Source organism: Papaver somniferum, unplaced genomic scaffold (genome assembly GCF_003573695.1).
Source record: "Papaver somniferum cultivar HN1 unplaced genomic scaffold, ASM357369v1 unplaced-scaffold_7, whole genome shotgun sequence".
Lineage (NCBI taxonomy): Eukaryota > Viridiplantae > Streptophyta > Magnoliopsida > Ranunculales > Papaveraceae > Papaver > Papaver somniferum.
The window spans coordinates 1,040,918-1,063,346 of record NW_020649859.1 but is presented as its reverse complement, the minus strand read 5'-3'; the positions used below and the strand labels follow the sequence as shown (position 1 = coordinate 1,063,346).

The window sequence follows — 22,429 nt, the reverse complement described above, 5'->3', positions numbered from 1 at the left end:
TCTGCATATACCTCCAGGGTTTTATGTATCCAGCCGTCAAACATTTTTTCCACCATTCTTTGATACGTGGCACCTGCGTTTTTTTAACCCGTACGACATTTTAGTGTAGCAGTATAAACCACGAGGAGTGAAAAAGGAAGTATGCTCTTGATCTTTCTCGGCGAGGGGGATCTGGTTATAGCTAGAGTATCCGTCCATGAGAGATAGCAATCTGTATCCAGAGGTTGCCTCTACGAGTTGGTCAATGTTAGGGAGTGGGAAGCTGTCCTTGGGACAGGCCTTATTAAGATCGCTAAAGTCGATACAAATTCTTACTCCCCCATTCTTTTTGGGTACTATTACCGTGTTAGATATCCATGCCGGATATTGTACTTCACGTATTACCCCTGAGGCTTCCATCTTCTTTAGCTCCATTTGGATAGCTTCGTGGTATTTTGATGCCACCTTGCGCATCTTTTACCACATGGGCTTGTGCTTTGGGTCAATTTTGAGGTGATGACAGCATACTTCTGGGTCTATTCCTCGCATGTCTTCCATGTGCCATGCAAAGACATCGGAATATTCCTTCAGCACTTGTATTAGCTTCTCTTTCTCTTCATTGCTGAGGAGTGTTCCTACTTTTACCATACCCGGATTTTCGGGTGTTCGGATATTTACCTCTTTGGTCGGCTCTGAGGTTGAGAAGTTCGATTTGAGTTCTCCTATGTCGAAAAGATTCTGTATGGGTCCCCTGGGCGAGTCCGATGGGGATTTTCCTCCATTATGGGTTCATCGATTGAGCGTCTTGCCTCGTTGGTGCTAGCTATATAGGCATCGATCTCTGCCTGGTTCTTGGCATTCTTAGCTCTCTTTGTTTTTGCTCTGGTGGAGTTTACTTTGCTCTCACCATTCTCAACCTCCATTTTGTAAAAAATATTTCGCCTCGCCCGAGTCTCCAACGATCTTTGCCACTCCATCATACGTAGGGAATCTGAGCCTTTGATGGTTAGTCGAGGCCACCCCTTTGATCCCGTGGACCCAGGATCGCCCGAAAATGGATGTGAATGGTGATAGTACATCTACCACACAGAAAGTGGTTAGGGTGAGGATTTCTCCCACCCGTATTTCTAATGTCACCTCGCCCCTTAGGCGGGTTGATGACCCGTTGAAGCCAAATATGTTATAAGTGGAGGGTATGAGGCACTCGTCCCTAAGACCCATTTGTTTGAATGTGTCATAGAATAAAATCTCAATCGGACTACCTCCAACAATTAAGATTTTGGGCATTTCCCATGGTAGCACTTTAGGTTTTCCTCCTTCGCCTTCGTGCTCGGGGAGTGCAATGGCCATTGTGACCACCAGTGGATCTTTATGGCTTCGTCCTCCATCAGGGGCCTCCGAGGCTGAAAAGCTAATGGGTAATTTCATCCATCCCTCAATACGGGGTTCTCTGGAAACACTGAAAACTTCGTCGCCTTGGAAGTTTCGTTTGTGAATTCGTCCAGTAATGTTTCCTTCTCGTGTAGGTGTGGTAATCGCCGAGTGCGATATAGTATTACACCCTAAGTATTGTGCCTCGCGGGGGATGTCTACACGATGTATGGGTGCCCCAGTGGTAGGTGGAGTTTTTGGTTGCACGATGTATTCTTGGAGTTTCCCTTCATTGATCATTTTTTGCACCATTTTCTTCAGGTATCTGCACGAGTCTGTCGTGTGGCTGTGGAATTGATGGAACTCGCAGAAGTCAGTTTTATGTTTAGTTCGCTTTGTCTACTGACCTATGTTCTATGGGTAAGTTATTTTATGTTGTCCATCAATCTTTTTGAGGATCTCGGATATGGGGGTGTTTAGCTTCGTGTAGACTGGGTCTACAAACTTTCTCTTCTTTTGTTGGGCCTGGTCTCTCCCTTTCCACCCTCCATTCCGATGCTTGTCGAACTGGGTGGATTGGTTGTTGGATCGCCCCGCTCCTTGGGCTGGTGCCTGTGGGTTCTGTGGCTTTACCACATTTGCTCCTCTATTAGTTCCTTTTGCCATTTTGTCGTAAGTTCCGTCTTGGAGTTCCTCCAAGGATACATAATTCTCTTGTATTTCTCTTAGTTTGCCCAAGTTCTTTGGCATAGTTTCATACATGCGGACAAAGATAGGGTTTGTTTTTCGGAGACTATTTTTAAAGCCCAAGATGGCATAGTCCTCAGGGACCTTTTCGATCTCAGCACATAACTTCCTCCAACATGTCACCAGGGAGCGGAGTGACTCATTTGGCCCTCGGGACATTTGGAACAGCGCGTCGACCTCTGGTCGGACCCTGCTATTGTGAATGTACGTTTCTAAAAATAGCTCGGACAGGTGCTCGAACGATTCAACTGATCCCTTGGGAAGGTTATTGAACCACATTAGGGCTTCATCCCTCAGGATGGCAGGGAAAAATTTACACAGTACCACGTCATAATGGTCCCATTGGGTTAGCGTCATCAACTCTTTATCTTTTTTGCTTAACTTGTAATCAACTCTTTATGAAATGGATCATCCTTTTGGCATACCTGCGTTATCAATTCATTTTTATTTTAAGTATTGTGAAGCGTTAAATTAGAAATAACTTTCTTTGTAAAAAGTTGAGAGTGTTTGGGTGCGACATTGAAGGTAAATACCCTCGTGATCGTCTTGAGACCTGTCACCCCGTTGGCGAATCCTGGGCCAGAGTATCCCCAAACGGTGGGGGCCGAGGCAGCGTTCTAGGATATGGGATGTTTGTTTGAAATATTTTCATGCACCCATTCCGTCGAACCGCTGCCTTAAAATTGGTTGGGTATCTCTTTCTGCTGGGTGCCTTCCCCCTGGTCTTACACTCATAGACACTGATAGGGGAGCCATGAGAGATTGTAGATTAATTACTTTCCCCAATATTGTTAATTTATTATGTAATGTACATGCGTTCACCCAGCGGGACTTTTGACCATTTCGTTTGCGTGAATATTTCCCAAAAAGTTTGTTTGATTGATAGGTTGAGGCCTGCTACTCCTCGTCCAGAGATAGAAATATGTAGAGCGGTTACGCTGCCTTCTTCTTCTGGTATTCTTCACGCAGATGCAAAGTTGTGTTGCTCCTATGGGTAGTAGGTTTGAGCCATTTAGCATTCCAAGGGTGTCAGAGGACCTCGCCTTTCAGATTGCGAAGATAGTAGGAACCATTTCCCGCAATGTCGTGTATTATAAAAGGTCCTCCCATGTAGGTCCTAACTTTCCCCATTTCTTCTCTCGTTAATACTGCGGGATTGTTCTTAGCACATACTGCCCTTCTAAAAAATTTCTAAGCTTGACCTTTTTGTTGTACTCTCTCGCTAATCTCCATTGATAATTTTCCATATTTTGCAATGCTGCTTCCCTCCTTTCTTCCAGGTCGTCCAGTCTCTCTAACATCATGTCTGTTGTGAGATTTTTCTCCCATGCTTCGGTCTTTGTGGTTGGAATGAGGATCTCTGTTAGGATGACTACTTCAGATCCATAAGTGAGGAGAAATGGGGACTCCCCAGTGGAAGATCTTCGTGTTGTCTTGTATGCCCATAATACATTATGTAGCTATTCACACCATCGCCCCTTGTGTTCGTCTAATTGCTTTTTGAGGATAAGGGCGAGGGTCTTGTTTGTAGCTTCCGCTTGTCCGTTTATTTGAGGGTAAATGGGGGTGGACTTGTTTTTCCTTATTTTGAAAGTGTTGAATAGCATGTCTATGTTTTTCCCCTGTAATTGTTTACCATTATCGGACACGATTTCCGCTGGTATGCCGAACCTGCAAATAATGTTTTGGAATATGAAAGTAAACACGTACACGTCTCTGATCCTGGCTAAGGCTTTGGCTTCCACCCATTTACTGAAGTAGTCCGTGAGTACAATCAAAAATCGTCTTTTCCCTGATCCTTCGATGAAAGGCCCAACGATATCTATGCCCCATTTTGCAAATGTCCACGGACTATCCACGTAATTCAACGTTGTTTCTGGTGCGTGTATCTTTTTGGCGAAACGCTGACATTCTTCACATCGTCGGGACATTCTTGCAGCATCTTGTATCATTGTGGGACAGTAATATCCTTGCATTTTTGCTTTGTCGGCTAGTGATCTCATGCCGCAATGATTCCCTGCGTCACTATAATGGATGTCGTTTAGAATTCGATGCCCCTCTTTCCTGGATAAGCAACGTAGTAACGGTCCGAGGAAAGATTTCTTGTACAGGACCCCATCCCGAAGATCATATCTTCCTACTTTGGAGAGTATTTTCCTGGTTTGTTTATGATCCGCGGGTAAGGTTTCATCCTTGAGAAACGCATGAATCATCATTCTCCAATCATCTTCGTTGCTGAAATCTTCGTCTTGATTTTCTCTTGACAGGATATCTTCTTCGTCAAAATCGTTATGGATGTCTTCTCCCACCTGATCTTCGATATTTTCTTCCACTGTATCTTGATTTGTAGCAAAGGAAAATTGTGATACAATCGAAGGCTCGTATACCCTTGTTATTTTGATAGCTTCGATATTATTTTCCTTCAGCATGGATGATATACAAGCTAGGGCATCCGCGTGCCTGAGATCCCTTCTGCATAAGTGCCGGAACTTGATGTTCGGAATTTGTGATGCCAATGTTTGGACCAAGGCCATGTAAGCTGAGAGGGTGTCGTCATACACATTGTATTCGAGCCCTATTTTCCGTATGACAAGCTGCGAATAACTTGTCAGTCTTACATCAGTTACCCCCATCTCTATTATCAAGCGGAGGGCATGTACGACTGCCTCGTATTCGACGATGTTGTTAGTATGCTCTTTGAATTCTAACCTGAGTGCCTGTACGATCCTTTCTCCAGTTGGGGTGGTGATGACAATGCCTATTCCTGCCCCTTCCTTATTTTTGGAACCATCAACGAAGACTTCCCATTGTCTTTGACTCGCGGGTTCGAGGACATCAACTGGATCCTTGCTTTCCTCGTCGGCTTCTGGTATTCCCCTAATCTCTTCATCGTTGTCCAGGGGGAGGTCTGCTAAGAAATCCGCCAAACTTGGGATTTTTGGGAATGTTGAATTTCATGGATGTTGAATTGGTCCAGGTGGGTGTTCCACTTGGCTATTCTACCTACTTTTCCGCGCTTTTGAGGACTGCTTCCAGTGGTGCTTTGCATGGGACGCGGATGAAGTGAGTTAGGAAATAGGTTCTCAGCTTTTGAGTAGCCCATACTAATGCCAGGATGAGTTGTTCGATCTTCGTGTAATTCCTTTCCGCAGAATTGAGGGTCTTGCTGACATAATAGATAGGTTGTTCTATCTTCGTATTGGTTTTGACCAACACTGCGCTAACTGCGTCTTCTGTCGCTGCTATGTACAATGCCAAAACCTCATCAGGATCAGGCTTCTCAGGATTGGAATTGAAGCCAGGTATTCCTTGATTCTTTGGAAGGCTTCTTCGCATTCTGCGGTCCATTCAAACTTACTCCCTTTTTTGAGAATATTGAAAAAATGTTTGCATTTGTCCGAGGATCGGGCAATAAATCTGCCCAAGGCTGCTAAGGACCCATTGAGCTTTTGCACTTCTTTTAAATTCTTCGGAGATGGCATTTCCACTATGGCCTGAATCTTCGCGGGTCTACCTCAATACCCCTTTTTGTTACCAGATATCCGAGGAATTTCCCTGAGGTGACACCGAAGTGCATTTTTGGATTTACTTTCATGTGATGTTTCCTCATTGCTTCGAAAATATCTCTCAGGTCCTGGTGGTGATCTTTGCGCAGCCTACTTTTGACGAGCATGTCATCAACGTAGACTTCTAGGGTACTACCAATCCATGGCCTGAAGATAGCATCGACCATTCTCTGGTAAGTTGCCCCTGCGTTTCGAAGTCCAAAGGGCATTCTAGTGTAGCAATAAAGGCCATGCGGGGTGTAGAATGTTGTGTGTTGTTGATCTTCTTCTGCCAGGGCTACTTGGTTGTAACCAGAATATCCGTCCATGAATGACAGCTCTTCGTACCCTTCCACTGCTTCAACCAGTTGATCTATGCTCGGTAGGGGATAGCTGTCTTTGGACATGCCTTGTTGAGGTTAGTAAAGTCGATGCATATCCTAACCCCTCCATTTTTTTAGGAACGACGACCATGTTGGAGATCCATGTAGGGTATTTGACTTCCTTGATGAAGCCTGCTTCTAGTAGTTTCCGAAGTTCTTTTTCTACTGCCTTATGATACTCTGGTGCAACTTTTCTTATTTTCTGCCTGAAAGGTGGCGTGCCTGGTTTGATGCGCAGCTCGTGTTGGATTATTTTTGGATCAATCCCCGGCATGTCTCCTAACTTCCAGGCGAATACATCCGCGTATTCTTTAAGTAATTTGGTTAAGGAATCTTCTCTTTCTTCGTCCATTATGGTCCCTACTTTGATCATCTTTGGGTTTTCTTCCGTTCCTATGTTGATTTCTTTTACGAGCTCCACTGGTGTGAACACCGGCTTCGGGTCCCCAAGGACTGGGACGTTCTTTAATTGCTATTTGGTATGTTTCTGTACTTCGTTGGATGCTGAAGTACTTGCCTCTGTGTTAAGAACATTATCATTTCTTGTCAAGCCCTTCCCTGCGGTTTCCTTGAGGAACAGGTCTATGGCCTTTTCTTTCGTAGCTTCTTTATTTTTGATCCTTCGGGTTTTTCGCTTCTCTTCCTGTTCGTAGTTGATACCATCCTGAGTGGCCTGGCACTCTTTTGCAGAGACCCGATCTCCCTTGATTTCCATTACTCCCTCAGGTGTAGGGAACCTGAGATATTGGTAGTACGTTGTTGCCACTCCCTTGAGTTTATGTACCCACTTTCGTCCAATAATGGCGTTATAGGGGATGGGGCGTCTACCACGCTGAATCGTGTTTCTACTTTTATGGGCCCCGCGTTCACCTGCAACACGATGTCTCCCAATGGATTTGTGGGCGCTCCGTTGAACCCGTAGATGGTGTAATAAGAGGTCATCAGTTGTTCATCATGGAGCTTCATCCGTTTGAAGGCGTCGTTGAATAGAACGTTCACTGATCTTCCCCCGTCGATGAGGATCTTTTTGAGGTTACATCCGGCCACTGGTAGTGTGAGGACCAAGGGATCGTTATGGTCTTCCATATCTTCTTCGATATCTTCAGTATCGAAGATGATAGGTGCGTCCATCCACTCTTCGTTCTCGTCCACCTCTACGCCATCAATCTTATATAATTCGCAGTGGTCTTAGAATTGCTTTCGTAGCCTCTTTCCTATCTGCGCTGTAAGTGAGGGCTCTACGGATTCGGAACACGAGATGGTGTTGATTGTGCGGTTTCCCTCTGGAAGTTGGACTTGCTTGGTTCGTTTGGATCTATCCTCGGTGACTTCCTTTCGTATGTATTGCTTGAGTTCGCCAGCATCAATCAACTTTTGGATCATTATTTTGAGGTTTTTGCATTTCTCGGTCTGGTGACCATTGAAGCAATGATACTCACAGTAATCTTTTGACTTCTCGGTCCTTGGGGGATGTTTTACCCTATACCACGGCCACTCCAAATTTTTCCTTCCTTTGATCTCTCGCAAGCTCCGAGCGTAGATAACATTGAGCTTCGTATAAACCTGATCTTCAAATTTTCGATCGTCTTTTCATCGTTCATCTCTTCGTTCCTTCCTATCTTCGTGTGGTCGTTCCACTGAGCTATTTCTTTTGGCCCGCTGGTTTGTTCTGCAGAATTGGTATGGTGAGACCTATGTGTTTCTGCCCTCGGGTTCTCACGGTGGATTTCTTCAAGACGAGCATACTTTTCAATAATTATTCGAAGATCTCCTTCTGTATTAGGTACGCTTCTGTGGATCTCAACAAACAGTGGACTCATTCGGTCTAATCCCCACTTGTAGAAGTTGATGCTTACTACGGGATCCACACTCCCTATGGCTTGGCATATCTTATGCCATCTGTTGGTGTATTCCCTCGTGTTCTCCTTGTAACCAATTGCCAGAGAAAAAAGTTTATCCATTCCGGTGTTGACATATTTGTTGTACATGTAGGTTCTCAAGAATTTCTCTGCGAGTTGATCGTAGGAGTTGATGGAATCAGGTGGCAGGTTGTCAAACCAAGACAAAGCCGATCCCTTCAGACTTGATGGGAAATACCTACAGAGGACGGCGTCGTTTTGACTCCATCGGGCTAAGATACGATTATAATACCGGATATGTGCCGCGGGACCACTGGATCCGTCATAGCATTCAAAAGTTGGGACATGGCACTTTAGCGGAATGGGGGTATTTTCCAGGCGATGAGTTAGGGGCGTGGAGTTAGCCTCTTTCATCACCTCTTCAAGCCTTCCTCCGCCTTGTCTGGCTTTTAACTGCCTGACCTCAGCCATCATCTCATCAAGCAACTCTTCCATTGCGCGGTAATGTCCCACATTCTCGTGCTCAGTTGAGCGTTTCTTTCTTTGATCTTCACTGCCATAATAGTCTGAGTCTTCGGCGGCATAATCCGGATCGGATGCACTGCTTCCCCTAGCGGCGTTTTCTAGGATGATTCTTCGGTCTCGATTAGGCTCTGGTTCCTTAGAATTTCCTTCGTCCAGTTGTTGGCTGGTCTTCGTGCTTTGGGCAATCCTATCTTTGAAGTCTTGGTTCTCTCTGGACAGAAGAGCTACGACATCTGCGTAGACCTGCTGGCTCTTTTTCCATTCTTCGAGCTCTACCATCAGTCGGTGAGACTAGTTAGATCCCTGATTGGGAGTTCCGGCTTGTACCCCTACGACCATAGTTCCCCCTTCGTCTACCTTGTGTATTAAGGGTGGTAGAGGATCAGCTTCAATTGTTGGTATCTCCAAGTTTGGTCCCCTCGGTTGAGCTTCCACCCGCGGTACTAAAACCACTGGTATGGTTTGATTCTAACCGTTGGTTGACGGAATTCCGAAGACTGGAGGATGTGCGGGATGATGAGTCATAGATTCTGCCACCCCTTCTATTTGTTGATGGATTGGGTTTGAAACCAAAGTTTTGTTAGCTTCTGTAGCCTAGAGGGACGCAACAGTTGCATTGTTATTTGTGGCTGCTGCTTTGAGAGCCGCGACTGCAATGGAGTTAGTGTTCATAGGTGAGGTGATTTCCGCAGCATCCTGCCTCTGAGTAGCTGTTTTAGCTTTGTCTCCTTTCTTCTTGCTTCGGGTCATGACCGGGGTAGTCCTCGGTGTCTCCTTTGATGAGGCTTTGGTTTTTACTGCCTCTAGTATCTTTTCCATTTTTAGTCCTTTTTTGCATAGGGGAATAAATAAAGAGAACCAAAGATATCCACGAGGATCGGGTTAGTGCCATTCGTATCCGCAAAATTTGTGGAATAAAAAGAAATGAGCTGCCCAAGGGCCTTAATAAAAGAGAAACATAAAGACTCCATCGGTCTTGTTTTTGCAATACAAATCCTCTAATAAACAATCATGGACCTTGTTTTCAGACTACTTTTGAAAATGAAAACTCTTGAAAAGGCAGATCCGTGGCGAGAACTCATGAATCTGGATTATTAAGTCTTAGTTTTAAAAGAAAAACTCCTCACGTGCAAATCTGTGATAGATATCCGTGGATTTGCCTGCTTTGAAATGGTGTTTGTGAAAATGAAGACCATGAACCCAGAATAAAAAAGGTTTTGAAAGCACGCTAAACCCAGAATAGGGCACAAACATCATGCGCGTTTAAGGTGAAATCACAGGATAAGATAAATCTTTTACTGGGACAAAGTCCCTGTTTCTAGCGTCATATTGTGAACACATAAATCTCGAAGCCATCCACGTGTTCACAAACAATGTTCGCATACATTCTAATTCTGAAATTGTACGTCGTAAATGTAAAGGGGATGATTATATCGATTCATCGACTCTAAGCCTTCGGGATTTTCATTGTCTAGTCGAATATTATCATAAATAATGTTCGTATAAAGGGGTAAACAAAGAATCAAACATAAATTTAAAGCACATGACGTTCGATGCTGAATGTAAAGTGCTGAAATATAAATGAGACAAAGATTTACGTGGTTCGGCAATAAGGCCTACATCCACGGGGCTGGTGTTTCACTATGTATTGAATGATTACAAAGATAGTCAAATGACTTTAGAGTACACATAGGTCTGCGGAAGTAGGGGGATCACTTACTCTTCCTATTTCGCTCTCCTATATTCTCCTATATTTTATCTGAATTGGTCGACCCCTTCTCTCTTAGTGGAGAGGGGTATTTATAGGGTTAGAACGTGGGTCCTACTTTTGAGGTGTCGTTGTAACCTTATCTTCTTGTGCTTTGTGCCCATTACGCAGAGGTCTTCGGCATATGCTGCGGCCTAAGCTTGAATACGAAGGGTTATCCTCGCTTCTTCCACGATCTGATTGACACGTGTATATCTCTTTGGTATTTAATGCGGGTAGATGGATGTCTGCTCGTGTCAGACAAGTGTCTCTTAGTCTGGTCACATCTGTGTCAGTCAAACTCCCTCTCAGCCGTTGATCTGGGATCTTCCTCGGGATTGGGTGTACTAACACCCAAGGGTATTATCTGGTGCTCCTCTAAGCCATCATACCTCTGTGATCCTTTGTCCCTGACCGTCAGATCTGCTGACCGGTGGCATCTTCCGATGAGATGCTTGTTATCATGTTTTGATATCTTGTTTTGCATGCCTTCCACGTGTCTCTTCCTGTACACGTGGTGGATGATGAAAGGTGTACATACATTCATTTATCAACTAATCGAGTTGAAGTTTGAAAACTAGGAGAAATAGTAAATTTGGCAGAAAAAGAGTATCATGGGCATGCATACATAACTTAGCGTACGTAGATAAGGGACACCAAGGTTTACCATCTTGGTACCCCTGTTTTTGGACTACTCGGTTTTTGCGCAATACGGTATGGTGTGTAGTGATCGGGCTTCAAGATCCAACTTCTAAAGACACGTTCCCTCAGTCTTACCATATATTCAGTTTCCCAAAGGAAGAGAACTTCTCAATATATCGATCCGTCCTTATTCTATACGTCTTCTACTTGGTTCAGGAATTCTTGTCATTCAAGTTTTCGGCTTCTCATAAAGTCTATATATACCTGTGAAAATAGGTATTGGTTCTCACGTTCAAATTTTTCCTTTGTTTTGCTTTGCTTTTCTTTTCTTCCTCTGCTCATAAAACTTAGCTTAGTTTTTTCTTACAACCTTTAATTGATAGGATATGTAGACTTCAAAGATGATAACCTTAAAGAGTTCTGATGGAGAAACTTTTGATGTTGAAGAATCTGTTGCTCTTAAATCTCAAACCATTATGCATGTGATCGAAGATGATTGTGCTGATAACGGAATACCTTTACCCAATGTCACTAGTAGGGGTGGGACTTGGGTTGGGTTAACCCACCCAACCCATGCCCAACCCGAACGTTGAGCGGGCATGGGCACCGTACTTACGTAAATCAAACCTTTGGGCAAGTTTGAGCATAATTTTTATAAATCCGAGTTAAATTTGGGCAAGCATGGACACAAATATTTCTAACCCACACAACCTGCCCAACCCGAAGTACTATGATGTAGTTATAAAAGATAAAATTTAGATATTATCTTCACATCTAATAATGAAAATATAAATTACATCCATCTCATTAATCAATCATTCAATATGAAAAAAGTTTATATTATTGTAAATAATCTTCGGTTATTTGGAAATTGAAGATAAATGGAGCAATTAAATCTTATTATTACTAAAATTCAATATTTTGGCTAAAGTTATTGAATATTGCAAGAAACATGACGGGGATGCTGATGAGAAAGAGAAAGATGAGGTTAAGAACTGGGACGCTGAGTTTGTTAAGGTCGACCAAGATATGTTGTTTGATCTTATTTTGGCTGCGAATTATTTGGATATCAAGGAGTTGTTGGATTTGACTTTCCAGACAGTTGCTGATATGATCAAGGACAAGACATCAGAGGAGATCCGTAAGACATTCAATATAAAGAATGACTTCACCCCTGAGGAAGAGGAGGAGGTCAGAAGGGAGAACCAGTGGGCTTTTGAATGATTTGAAACCTAAACAAACCAGATGATCATCTGGCTAGGGTCTTTTCTTTTAATTATATATGTTAGTGTTAACCATGGAAAAAATATGTCTGTTGGTTTAATTAATTTATGTTTTTGAATAATCCAGACAATTTTTATTTGATTGGTGGTTTGTTAATTAACTTTTCAGTGTTTTAAGTTTAATTGCATGTGTTTTGTTCTTGTTTCATTAAAGATTAGGGATTTTAGATTATCTTGAGTTGGTATCAACCCTAACATGCACCCGACTAGTCCCTAGTAATAGCTGATCTAGTTAATTAATGGCTTGAACGACAGAAGTGCAACATTGCCTTAGCTTTATTGTATGCCTAATTGCGTATTATGATCGACTTCCCATTGTTATTGACTCAGTGATCAGTTATAGCTCAGGGAGTTGGGTGGAAGTAAAAGACTTAACTGGGGTTAGATTATGTATATGTCGGATCTGGACGGAAACCAACCCAACCCGGAGGCCTTCTTGGACAGTAAAGTTACAGTAATGTTATATGATTGATAGATATGAGATTTTGATGGATTGGAATAGTTTGGTTTCGATTTTGTTTCCTTCTTTTTTTCCTCAAATCTTCATTTGGGGAAGAAAGTGGTAAATTGTCCAGAGAAGATACTTCACCTCACAAATTTCTATTGAATGATAAAAAATGATGATGAAGATGACAATTAGCATGAACTCAAACTTCCCATTGTCAAGTAAAAATATTACAAAACTCCGCTGCATAGAGACATCATATTCGGCTGTAGCAACGGGAGGGACTTCTATTATAAGCCGAGCAATATTTGGTCAAACATATTTGACTAGGTCAACTCTGACCTAATTCATGTATTTTACTATAAGATAATGAAAAAATGAACAACTCTATGAAGAACACAGTTAGATCATTTAATTATATTTGATCATCATAGTTGATCTAGATGTGTTAGATGAATGTGAATTAAACAAAAGTTTTCATTTGGCTAACTTTTGTTAACTATTATTGAGCCAACCTCATGTACACGTTTAGGTACGGTTACCCATATCTAAATGAAGTATATTTTATTTGTATATGACAAGCTAAGTCCATCTAACGGTGGAGAGATATTGCTTTGGTTTCAAGCAAAACTGAACTTGCATCTTAAATTAGGATTTCATCTAACGGTGAATAATGAATGCTTTGTTTCTAAGCTAACTAAGCAAACCCTGATTTGAAAGTTATATAAAGAAGAACTCTAACAACTGGGAAACCTAATCCCCACACCTTCTGTATGATACTTGTTGCGTACTAGAGTCGATTCTCATTTAGCCTAGGATTTTCCAAAACCGTGTGGTTAACGACTTGAAGACTTCATTGGGATTCTAAAGCCAGATCCAACTATTTTCTCTGTAGTTGCGCATTCTGATCTTACTTTTTCTATCGTATTGATTACTATCTTCTTTAAGATTGACTCGAGATTTATCTTCGATAGGTAAGATATAAAAACTAATCACAAAGCTCTTTGTCTCATTCTTTGTGATTCCACAATAACTTTTTCTACTACCATATAGTTAAGTTATTGTGAGGTGATTGATATTTCTAGGCTGTTCTTTCGGGAATATAAGACCGGATTATCAATTGGTTCCTGTGCACCTTCATTTTTCATAAGATGAAACAAATATTCATAGGTTTTTCTGTGGGAGACAGATTTATCTATCTAAATAGACTTTTCTATGGGAGATAGATTGGTTTATAAGTCTTCGACTTTGGGTCGTAGCAACTCTTGGTTGTGGGTGAGATCGGCTAAGGTAATCAAGTGCGTAGAGGCATGTTGGGATTCAGAGGCGTAAGGAACGCGACTGTACGTTGATCAATGTGAGATTGGTTAGGGCTCAACTACATTCCAGTCTATAGCGGCTTAATACAGTGTGGTGTTCAATCTGGACTAGGTCCCGGGGTTTTTCTGCATTTGCGGTTTCCTCGTTAACAAAATTTCTGGTGTCTGTGTTATTTCTTTTCCGCATTATATTTGTTTATAGAATTGGAATATCATATAAGTTTCTAATAAATAGGTTTTGAGTATCATATGGAAAACCAAATTGAAAACCTCTAACATAGACCCTCCAAAGCACTAATATATACTGAGCTATAAGTCGCGCCGCAAACACATATAAGAGTAGAGGTTAAGCGAGATTAACTGAAGGAGACAATCAAAAAGAAATTTAATTATCAGAGGATATTGAGAAAGACAATGTTTGACAGAAGTGCATCGAAATCCACAATCCACGTACCAGACCCATAACAACAAAAAAGAATTTACGATTTGGATTCTATTTATAACCTACCCAAAATATTTGAGACTACACGCTTAGTCGTATTGAGCCCGAAGTTTGACATGTCATTTACATTTTTTTTACCATGATCAGTGTAGTCAAAATCATTATCCATGACCGATTACCAACCGAGTAGTTGTTACTTGCTACATGAACGATACGATTTCCGATTCCAAGCCATTTCTGATTTTTAGCGATTAAGGCAACCGATTTTGCTAATTTAGACTGATTTTTGAGTAAACCAAGTTGACGATTTTTCTGAGTTGGCCTTCCATGCACCAAAATTAAAAAAGCTTTATATAATAATATTACACAGTTAATTACATGAGAGTTTTTTTATTAATTAGGTACAAGAATTCATGACTCCTGAACAACAGTACATAAATTTCTAATAAATAGGTTTAGAGTATTGGACCGAGTTTTGGCGATTTACAAGTCCAAACTCATTGCTCCTCATTCGAAGCTCTCCGACCGAATAAGATTTTTGACGATTTACAAATCCAAACTAATTGCTCTTCGTTCCAAACTCTCCGACTGAGAAGGACCGAAGAATGATTTCGACTATTTTTTCACGACTCAAAAGCTTGAAATGCTTAGTCGCATTTGTGCCCAAAATTGGAAATGTCAATTATATTTTCGTTCCATGACTCAAAAATTTACTCGATAGACTGTTATTCCACGACCCCAAGACATATTGTCTACCTAGCTTGTTTGTTGGTAATTTGGTATTACTACTCAATATTTGGTTGCCGTTATGGCGGCCATCTGGCGTCAATCGGTGAAGTTCACGGCGTTTTTAGCTATTCACATTTTAGCACCACCCACGCCACGCACGGCACGAGGGTTCGAGCGACTCAGGCATTGTGACTCACAAATCTATCCAGGGTTAAATTTGTCATTTTCAACACTCCTAAATCTGTATAAAACATACATCTCATTTCTAGGGTTTTATTTCGGCCTTGCGAAACCCTAGCTAGAGCAGCAGCCGCTGGGAAGAAGAAGAAGAAGAAGAAATCAGCCATGGGTAGAAGTAAGTTCGTCCCCCAAATCCTTTTTCTATTCCTATGTATCATTATTGCTTGATAATCTGTTCTTTGATCTAGATTTACAAATACGTTTCTACAGTATCGGCAGGATTAAGAAATCTTGAATCATGTTTTGCTTGTTATGGTTAGATTAGGTTTTGTTTTCAGATTGTCAAGTTATTCAATGGTGTATTTGTATGCTGAAAGTAAAGAGATTTTGTTCTTCTTTTTTGGCATTGATTTTTATGATTTTGGTACTTTATATTTGTCATTTTTTAGGGTTCGTGGTTGTATTTATGAAGTATGGTAAGGTTGATGTTGTTGCTCACTGATTATGGAACAGTTATCTAATTGAGAATCTGTGTTGAAAGGATTATTTGTGCTGGTTCCATAATCTTTTGTAGTTACTGTGTTGACCAGCTTAAATGTCCCATTTGCTTTCTGATTTTAGTTTGCACAGCCTTTAAGAGAACCATACTATGTTCACATGAATATCTTTAATCTAATTGTATATCCCTGTTTGTTGAGACATTGAGATGTTATTACTGTGAGCTGATGGCCTTTGTCAGATCTAATGTGGTTGTTTGTTTTCAGTTCTGTAATCTTCATTGCACAGGGTTTGAGTCCTTTTTTTTCTTATGCTTGTTGTATTGGTTAAATGTTGCAGGACCTGCTAGGTGTTACAGGCAGATTAAGAACAAGCCTTACCCAAAGTCAAGGTACTGTCGTGGTGTACCTGACCCAAAGATTAGGATTTATGATGTTGGCATGAAAAAGAAAGGAGTTGATGAGTTCCCTTTCTGTGTCCATTTGGTGAGTTGGGAGAAGGAGAATGTCTCCAGTGAGGCTTTGGAGGCTGCGCGTATTGCTTGCAACAAGTACATGACCAAGTTTGCTGGGAAGGATGCTTTCCATTTGAGAGTCAGGGTACATCCTTTCCATGTCTTGCGTATCAACAAGATGCTTTCATGTGCCGGAGCTGATAGGCTTCAGACTGGTATGAGAGGAGCGTTCGGTAAACCATTGGGTACTTGTGCCAGAGTTAGCATTGGTCAGGTCCTCTTGTCTGTTCGTTGCAAGGATACCAATGGCAACAACGCTCAGGAAGCCCTTCGTCGTGCCAAGTTCAAGTTCCCTGGTCGTCAAAAGATCATTGTCAGCAGGAAGTGGTATAATTTTCTACTTAATAATTTGTTCAGTTCTTTTCCTAAAGTTGCACATAAAATTTATGTCCTCAATAGTTCTGTAATTTGCAACTCTATGTACGTCTTTATTCCTGGACAGTTTTGATCTCCCTAGATGTCTGGATGTTATTTGAATTTACAATTCAATTTGCTGACCTGATCCTTGTCGTTGTCTTTTTTAGGGGATTCACAAAGTTCAGCCGTACCGACTACATGAGATGGAAGTCAGAGAACAGAATCGTTGCAGATGGCGTCAATGCTAAGGTTTGTTTCTTTATGTCCTGTTAATTGTGTTGTCTGAGCCGTTATCATTTTGCTAAGATAAATGCATGCATTCTCAATAGACTGATGATACTGTACATCCTTCCAATTCCTACTGAGTATTTTTAGACTATTAACCTGTCAAACTTTTTGGGTGTTCTAGCATTAAACCCTAAACACTACTTGATAGTTCTGATTCCAGCACAAATTGTAGTCTCTCTGCACCTTTTTTGTTCGTCACTCTCTGGAAACTGTCTTTGCCTACTTAGCATGATTGTTTAACTATGGGATTCTTGTAGTTTGTATGTATCTTTGTTGTATTTATAAATAACATTGAACTGATTGTCAAGGCAAGTTAACTTACAATTTTGTGTTTTGCTATCTGTGCAGTTGCTAGGATGTCACGGACGTTTGGCTAGACGTCAGCCCGGTCAAGCTTTCATAGATGCTGTTGCTGCTTAGAGACACAAAAAATCTTCTTTGACTACTCTGTTTTACTTAGTAAAAGATATAGTACTTTTAAAAGTAGAGACCATCTTTCTGGAAGTAGTAATTTGTGAAACTTTTGGGTTTATCAATTTTGATTTAAGTTTGGATAATGCTTTTTGTATGGCACGCCTTGAAAGAATATTTAGCTGTTTGTCTGCTCTTTTGTTTTGGTGTAATACCTGGCATTTTCTGTTATTTTCATTTGCAGCAGTACTAATCAGTCTTTAGTCTTTAGAATAGGTAAAGAAGCAGCAATTTCTAATCAGTAGTTCTTGCTGATGCTCTTTGGTCACAAACAAGACCATTTTCTTGCCTTTGAATGATCTTGTTCTTGGCTTTTATATATTGGCACGGCCAACAGAAAGCTCCTTTCGCACGTCTAGTCAAACTCCCTTCTGCCTGATTCAATTCTCTCTAGTCAGATGCGGGGATCCATTTAGTCTAAATTTGCTGCCAACATTGAAAATTTGAACTTCTTCCAGTTATTGTTAGTCAAAAGGAGGACTGAAAACTGTAAAGACAGTCATGTTGCGTAATGACATACGTCTGGCACTTATAAAAGTACTTGTGTAACAAGGACTTGTGTTGCCACTATTACTTGCCCCGTCTGCATCAAATGCAATACCTTTCACCTAATCTCTTGATTTTTTGTCTCTGTAAATAGGAAATCTGTTGAAGTTTTGGCTTCATGTTTGCAGGTATCTTATTGGTATGCCACCGCCAGTTCCTGTAACCGCCTTTCTCTTACTGGTATGTCACCACTGCTACCTTGACTGAAAACTACATATCATAGCTTTTAGAGGAAGTGAATTCCAAGCCAGATATCTTGAGATATCTTGTCAGTATGTCGGAGGTGGATCAGGATAAGTACACTTCACCGATACCAGTAATTGGTGTATATACAGCAGCGGCAACATTGGTTTGTTTTCTACTCATGCTTTATGATATATCAATGGGATTTCATCGTAAAAGGCCATGGTTACCTTGTAAGTTTTTCAGATTAAACTCATTTACATTATCTCTTCTATCAGTAGCTACTAAGTTACCAGTAGATCTTACAACCTCGATGCCTAGAGCTCAAGATCAATTATCTAAGCTAACCAGTACAACATTTATATGCATTTACATGGGTTTTGCCATGCCTTCACTTGGGATTCAACGGAATTCCGAATGTTTATCAAATATGGCTGCACTAACCATTTTGGTAGTAACGGTTATAGTCGATGTTTGTTTACAAATGTCTACTGGATTAATATTCCTGTTCAGAGTCGAACATATCATTGTCTTAGTTTGTATGTTGGTATTACTCTTGGTGCTGTGGTCTTCGGCTTTCGATATTAGCCAAGGGAAAGATTTAGCTGTCGATCATAACCGCCTTCTACTAGAAAAGGGTTTAGAAGGAGAACATGCCCGTTCTAAAACTATGATCAAAAGGTTAAAATGGTGTTACATCTACAATTTCAGTTCGAACCCACAGTTCATTTTGTGTCAGATTTCACATTGTGCAAGTATAGGTGTGGTCTGTTCAATTTGTTTTCTTAGTGTATCAGAAGCTGTGTTGAAAATTCTTGTTCAAGAGGGATTGAATTTCAGTACTAACCGGGGAGGAGAATGCGATTATGGGTACTCAGTCTGGATGGTGGTTGTGATTCAAATCTTCACAACTTTACTGGGAATTTTAGCTGTTGGTTTGAGATGGATTACTCTGGTGAGTCACATGAACTTCAGTAGGTTCTGCAATTGGAAACAAGCCTTGAAATGTCCATCGTATTGGCTTTATGAATCATGTTTCGGGAAATTTTATTCATTTCCACTGAAGTTCTCAGGAGTGGGTTTTGTCAATTTTTTCCAAGTTATTGAAAATGTTGTAGGAACTACATTATATGTAATGCAAGGAGGAGTTGTCTGCGCAAATGAATCGATTGTTTTTTCGTGCTTGTTAGTTAAAGAGTTGTTCACATGGATATTGAGGAACTGTGTTAAGTTGTACTCTTTAAGGTTCATTGCTGTATCTGCCAATGTTGTTCCGCATTTGGATTCTGACAAAACAATTGCAGAAGTACAAGAAGTTGTGTACTTGGATGATATTGAGTTGGAGAAATGGATATTAAGTATGGGGTTGAAAGATATGAGGAAATGGATTAAAATGAATAAGAAGAGTTCTCCTACTGATCTTATCGAAATTTTACACACGGATTCGTTACGGAAACAAGAATCTCTTGCACTAGAAATGGAGAAAATTGGGTCAAGTTTTTTAAGCTCTTGTCCTTATGAGTATAATCTGTCTTCTCTTTCAGTTGTGATCCTGATCAGAATGGCTTCAATGGCATTACCATCTTCCCTGACCCAAGCACTAGTTCATACTTTGGATGAAGCGTTTGAAATCATTTGTTTCGTTGACAGGAAGTTGAATCCGAGAAACTTCAACAACAAAGCCAAATCAAGTCTCGCAGAAGATATTTGGATGTGCAGAAATATTACAAGTCATTGGTTCCAAAAGAAATTCATCAAACCCTCACTAGACATATACTACTCCAATACTTGCAGCACTGTGGTTGATGGAGATAAGTCGTCGCAGTCTTCATCAGAACTTGCAATTGCAACTGGAATCATTCAAGAACTCACACACAACTCTTTCGGGCTCCTAATCCCAGAGTTCAAAACGATTTCGGAAATTGTCATTCGTGGAGAGTACAAGTCAGCCGAAGAACTCTTGGGAAAAATTAAGCAATTGTTTGTTGATATGTTGCATTATTTTCTAAGTAAACTACCAGAAGCAATACACAAGGATGTCATTGAGAGCCCAAGTGAAGAATGTGAAGAAAGAGTCAGTCTTTCGCTGAAGTTTCTTTGTAAGCTTGAATCCTTAGAGGATAAGATTGATTGGCGTTTTCCAAATGACAGTGAAATTACTAGATTGGTAACTGATAATTCTCCTCCTCCTACAGCACACAATGATGAAACACAAGATGGCTTAGAAAAGGGAGAGGACACTAGTATCCCTCCTGCTGATGGTGATGTTTCAGGTTTGATTACCAATCTTCAGTTCTTGCTCCAAACACCCAATATCGCAAAACAATGGCACACATTATTGTCTAAACGGTCGATACGAAAATCCATGATCAAGTTAAAGAAGGTGTAAAAAGTTGGGGCGGAGCCATGTATAAGTAATTGCCTTCACTAATCAACTCGCTATCAAAGCCTAAGAGACTAAGTAGGATTTGTTGACGATTGTTTGTGTCCTCTTATACTACTTGTATAAAAATAGATAAAATTTGATCCATTATTTTCTGATCCAATTTTGTTAATATTAGTCTTTAAAAAGTCGACGTTTGGGCATATAAATACATTGTCTATTGTAATAAGAACTCTAAAGAGGAAAAAGAATTCCTACCTAGTAATTCTTAACCACAATTATCACCATTCATCATCATCTTTTTCACTGCTTCAAAAAAAAAAAAAAAAAAATCATTGTTTTTTACATTTACGATAAAACACAGTAATAAAATGGCATTGAAGAGGAACTTGGCAGTATTATTGTTTACGTGCTTTTTGCTTCTTGCTGCGGAAGTGCAGTTCAATCAAGCTGTTGAGCGTTGTTCCGAGGATTCTCCTGAGTACAAGGAATGCGTCGAGAGTTGTATTCAAGATACGAAGGATGGTATGAACGAAGGAGGATACAATGATTGGGCTGATAAATACGCTCGATTTAAATGCGAAGATAATTGAAAACTATCATCATATGAACATCGTAAGCCACTTCTACTGATATACCTAAATTATACTGCAAACACTTGATATCATTTTTAACTTTTGTAATTGACTTCAATATTCCTCATTTACATAATTTGCGTTTATATATTTATTTATTTATTTATTCATTTTTATTTGGTTTTGTTTTGTTTTGTTTTGCAGCTGATTACCCCGGGGATTAAGAAGTCAACGAAGACACTATTTTTTGCGATATTATTTTGATCTATTCAAAAATCAATCATGACAACCAGTTTTTAACATATATCAAAAAGAAGGAAAAAAATGTAATATTATGAAATAGCAGTGAATGATGATGATATTAGCGATCTGAATTTGAAACTCGTCGGTATCGGAATGATGTTATTTTCTCTTTCTTTTCCTAACTACCTGGGCTTGTAGGTAGTAAACCTCTTCGAGGTTTAAACTTTAATATAACCTCGGGGCTTTATACCCCATTTCTTAAAAAAAAAGCAGTGAGTGATGACTAATATTTAATGTATTTGATATTTGTCATCTCATAATCATCTTCCTGATAATATGAAATTCAATATTGGCACACTCTTTGTGTAAGTATTACTTTGAAAAACTAAAAAAAGAAAAAGAAAAGCCTTACCCTCCTTGATCTTCATTCCTGCTGATGTTTCAAGTTTGATCACCAATCTTAAGTTCTTGCTTCAAACACCCAATACTGCAACACATTATTGTCTAAACGTAATGTTCATCGGTGGATACAAACATCCATGATCAAGTTAAAGGTGTAAAAAGTTACTTTTTCCAGTGTAATTGAAAACAAGGTCGTGTACTAAATGTACCATGCATCCTCCGATCCCCGAGCAGCTATGGACAGACCATGTAGTAGAGCCATTTGTCGCACGGACGGAGGTTGGGGGTGGCTTACCTATGCTGTAGCCCCCAAATTTTGGAACTATGATTTTAGGCATACCAAAAATTTTCAAGGCATACAAAATAGTTTTCTCATCCTAGGTGATCTTATAAGGGGTGTCTATTGGGTAGTTCAATTACCTATATACCCTTGAACTTAAAATCAAAAAATAAACTATCCTAAACATCTCTTCTTCTTCCTCTAGCTAAACCTCCTTCCTTTTCTCTCAGATTTTTTTTGCATCACTGTAATTAATTATCGATTCGTGAAAATTCGATCATCGGTTAAATTGAACTATATAATGGATCGTACAAAGAAAAAAGCAAACGTCAGGTGTTCTAAATCCTCTTCCAATCCATGAATTAAAGAAGAAGAACCAATTGAAGATGAAGGTGTAAAAACTATAATTGAACCGGAAATTGAATCGGAAATTCAACCATTTGAAGCTCCAAATACTAAAATGAGGATAATAAGGTATTCTCTAAAACCCAGT

The 22,429-nt window shown here is 40.3% G+C and overlaps 3 protein-coding genes and 1 pseudogene across 3 annotated transcripts; 3 read left to right on the top strand and 1 right to left on the bottom strand.

Annotated features, from left to right (window-relative positions):
- Window positions 1-1,764: 1,764 nt before the first annotated feature.
- On the bottom strand, window positions 1,765-2,454 carry LOC113343900. Its single transcript, XM_026587993.1, has one exon. It carries the CDS (start codon window positions 2,452-2,454, stop codon window positions 1,765-1,767), a length of 690 nt encoding a protein of 229 aa, XP_026443778.1.
- Window positions 2,455-11,184: 8,730 nt separating this feature from the next.
- On the top strand, window positions 11,185-12,022 carry LOC113343924 (annotated as a pseudogene).
- Window positions 12,023-15,280: 3,258 nt separating this feature from the next.
- LOC113343928 (60S ribosomal protein L10) lies at window positions 15,281-17,495 on the top strand. The gene is made up of 4 exons (XM_026588018.1): window positions 15,281-15,371; window positions 16,034-16,535; window positions 16,733-16,814; window positions 17,202-17,495. The coding sequence occupies exons 1-4, from the start codon at window positions 15,362-15,364 to the stop codon at window positions 17,271-17,273; spliced, it is 666 nt and encodes a 221-aa protein (XP_026443803.1). The 5' UTR covers window positions 15,281-15,361; the 3' UTR covers window positions 17,274-17,495.
- A 271-nt stretch (window positions 17,496-17,766) lies between these two features.
- Window positions 17,767-21,523, top strand: LOC113343921. Its single transcript, XM_026588013.1, has 2 exons — window positions 17,767-21,051; window positions 21,216-21,523. The coding sequence occupies exon 1, from the start codon at window positions 18,145-18,147 to the stop codon at window positions 20,440-20,442; it is 2,298 nt and encodes a 765-aa protein (XP_026443798.1). The 5' UTR covers window positions 17,767-18,144; the 3' UTR covers window positions 20,443-21,051; window positions 21,216-21,523.
- Window positions 21,524-22,429: the final 906 nt, after the last annotated feature.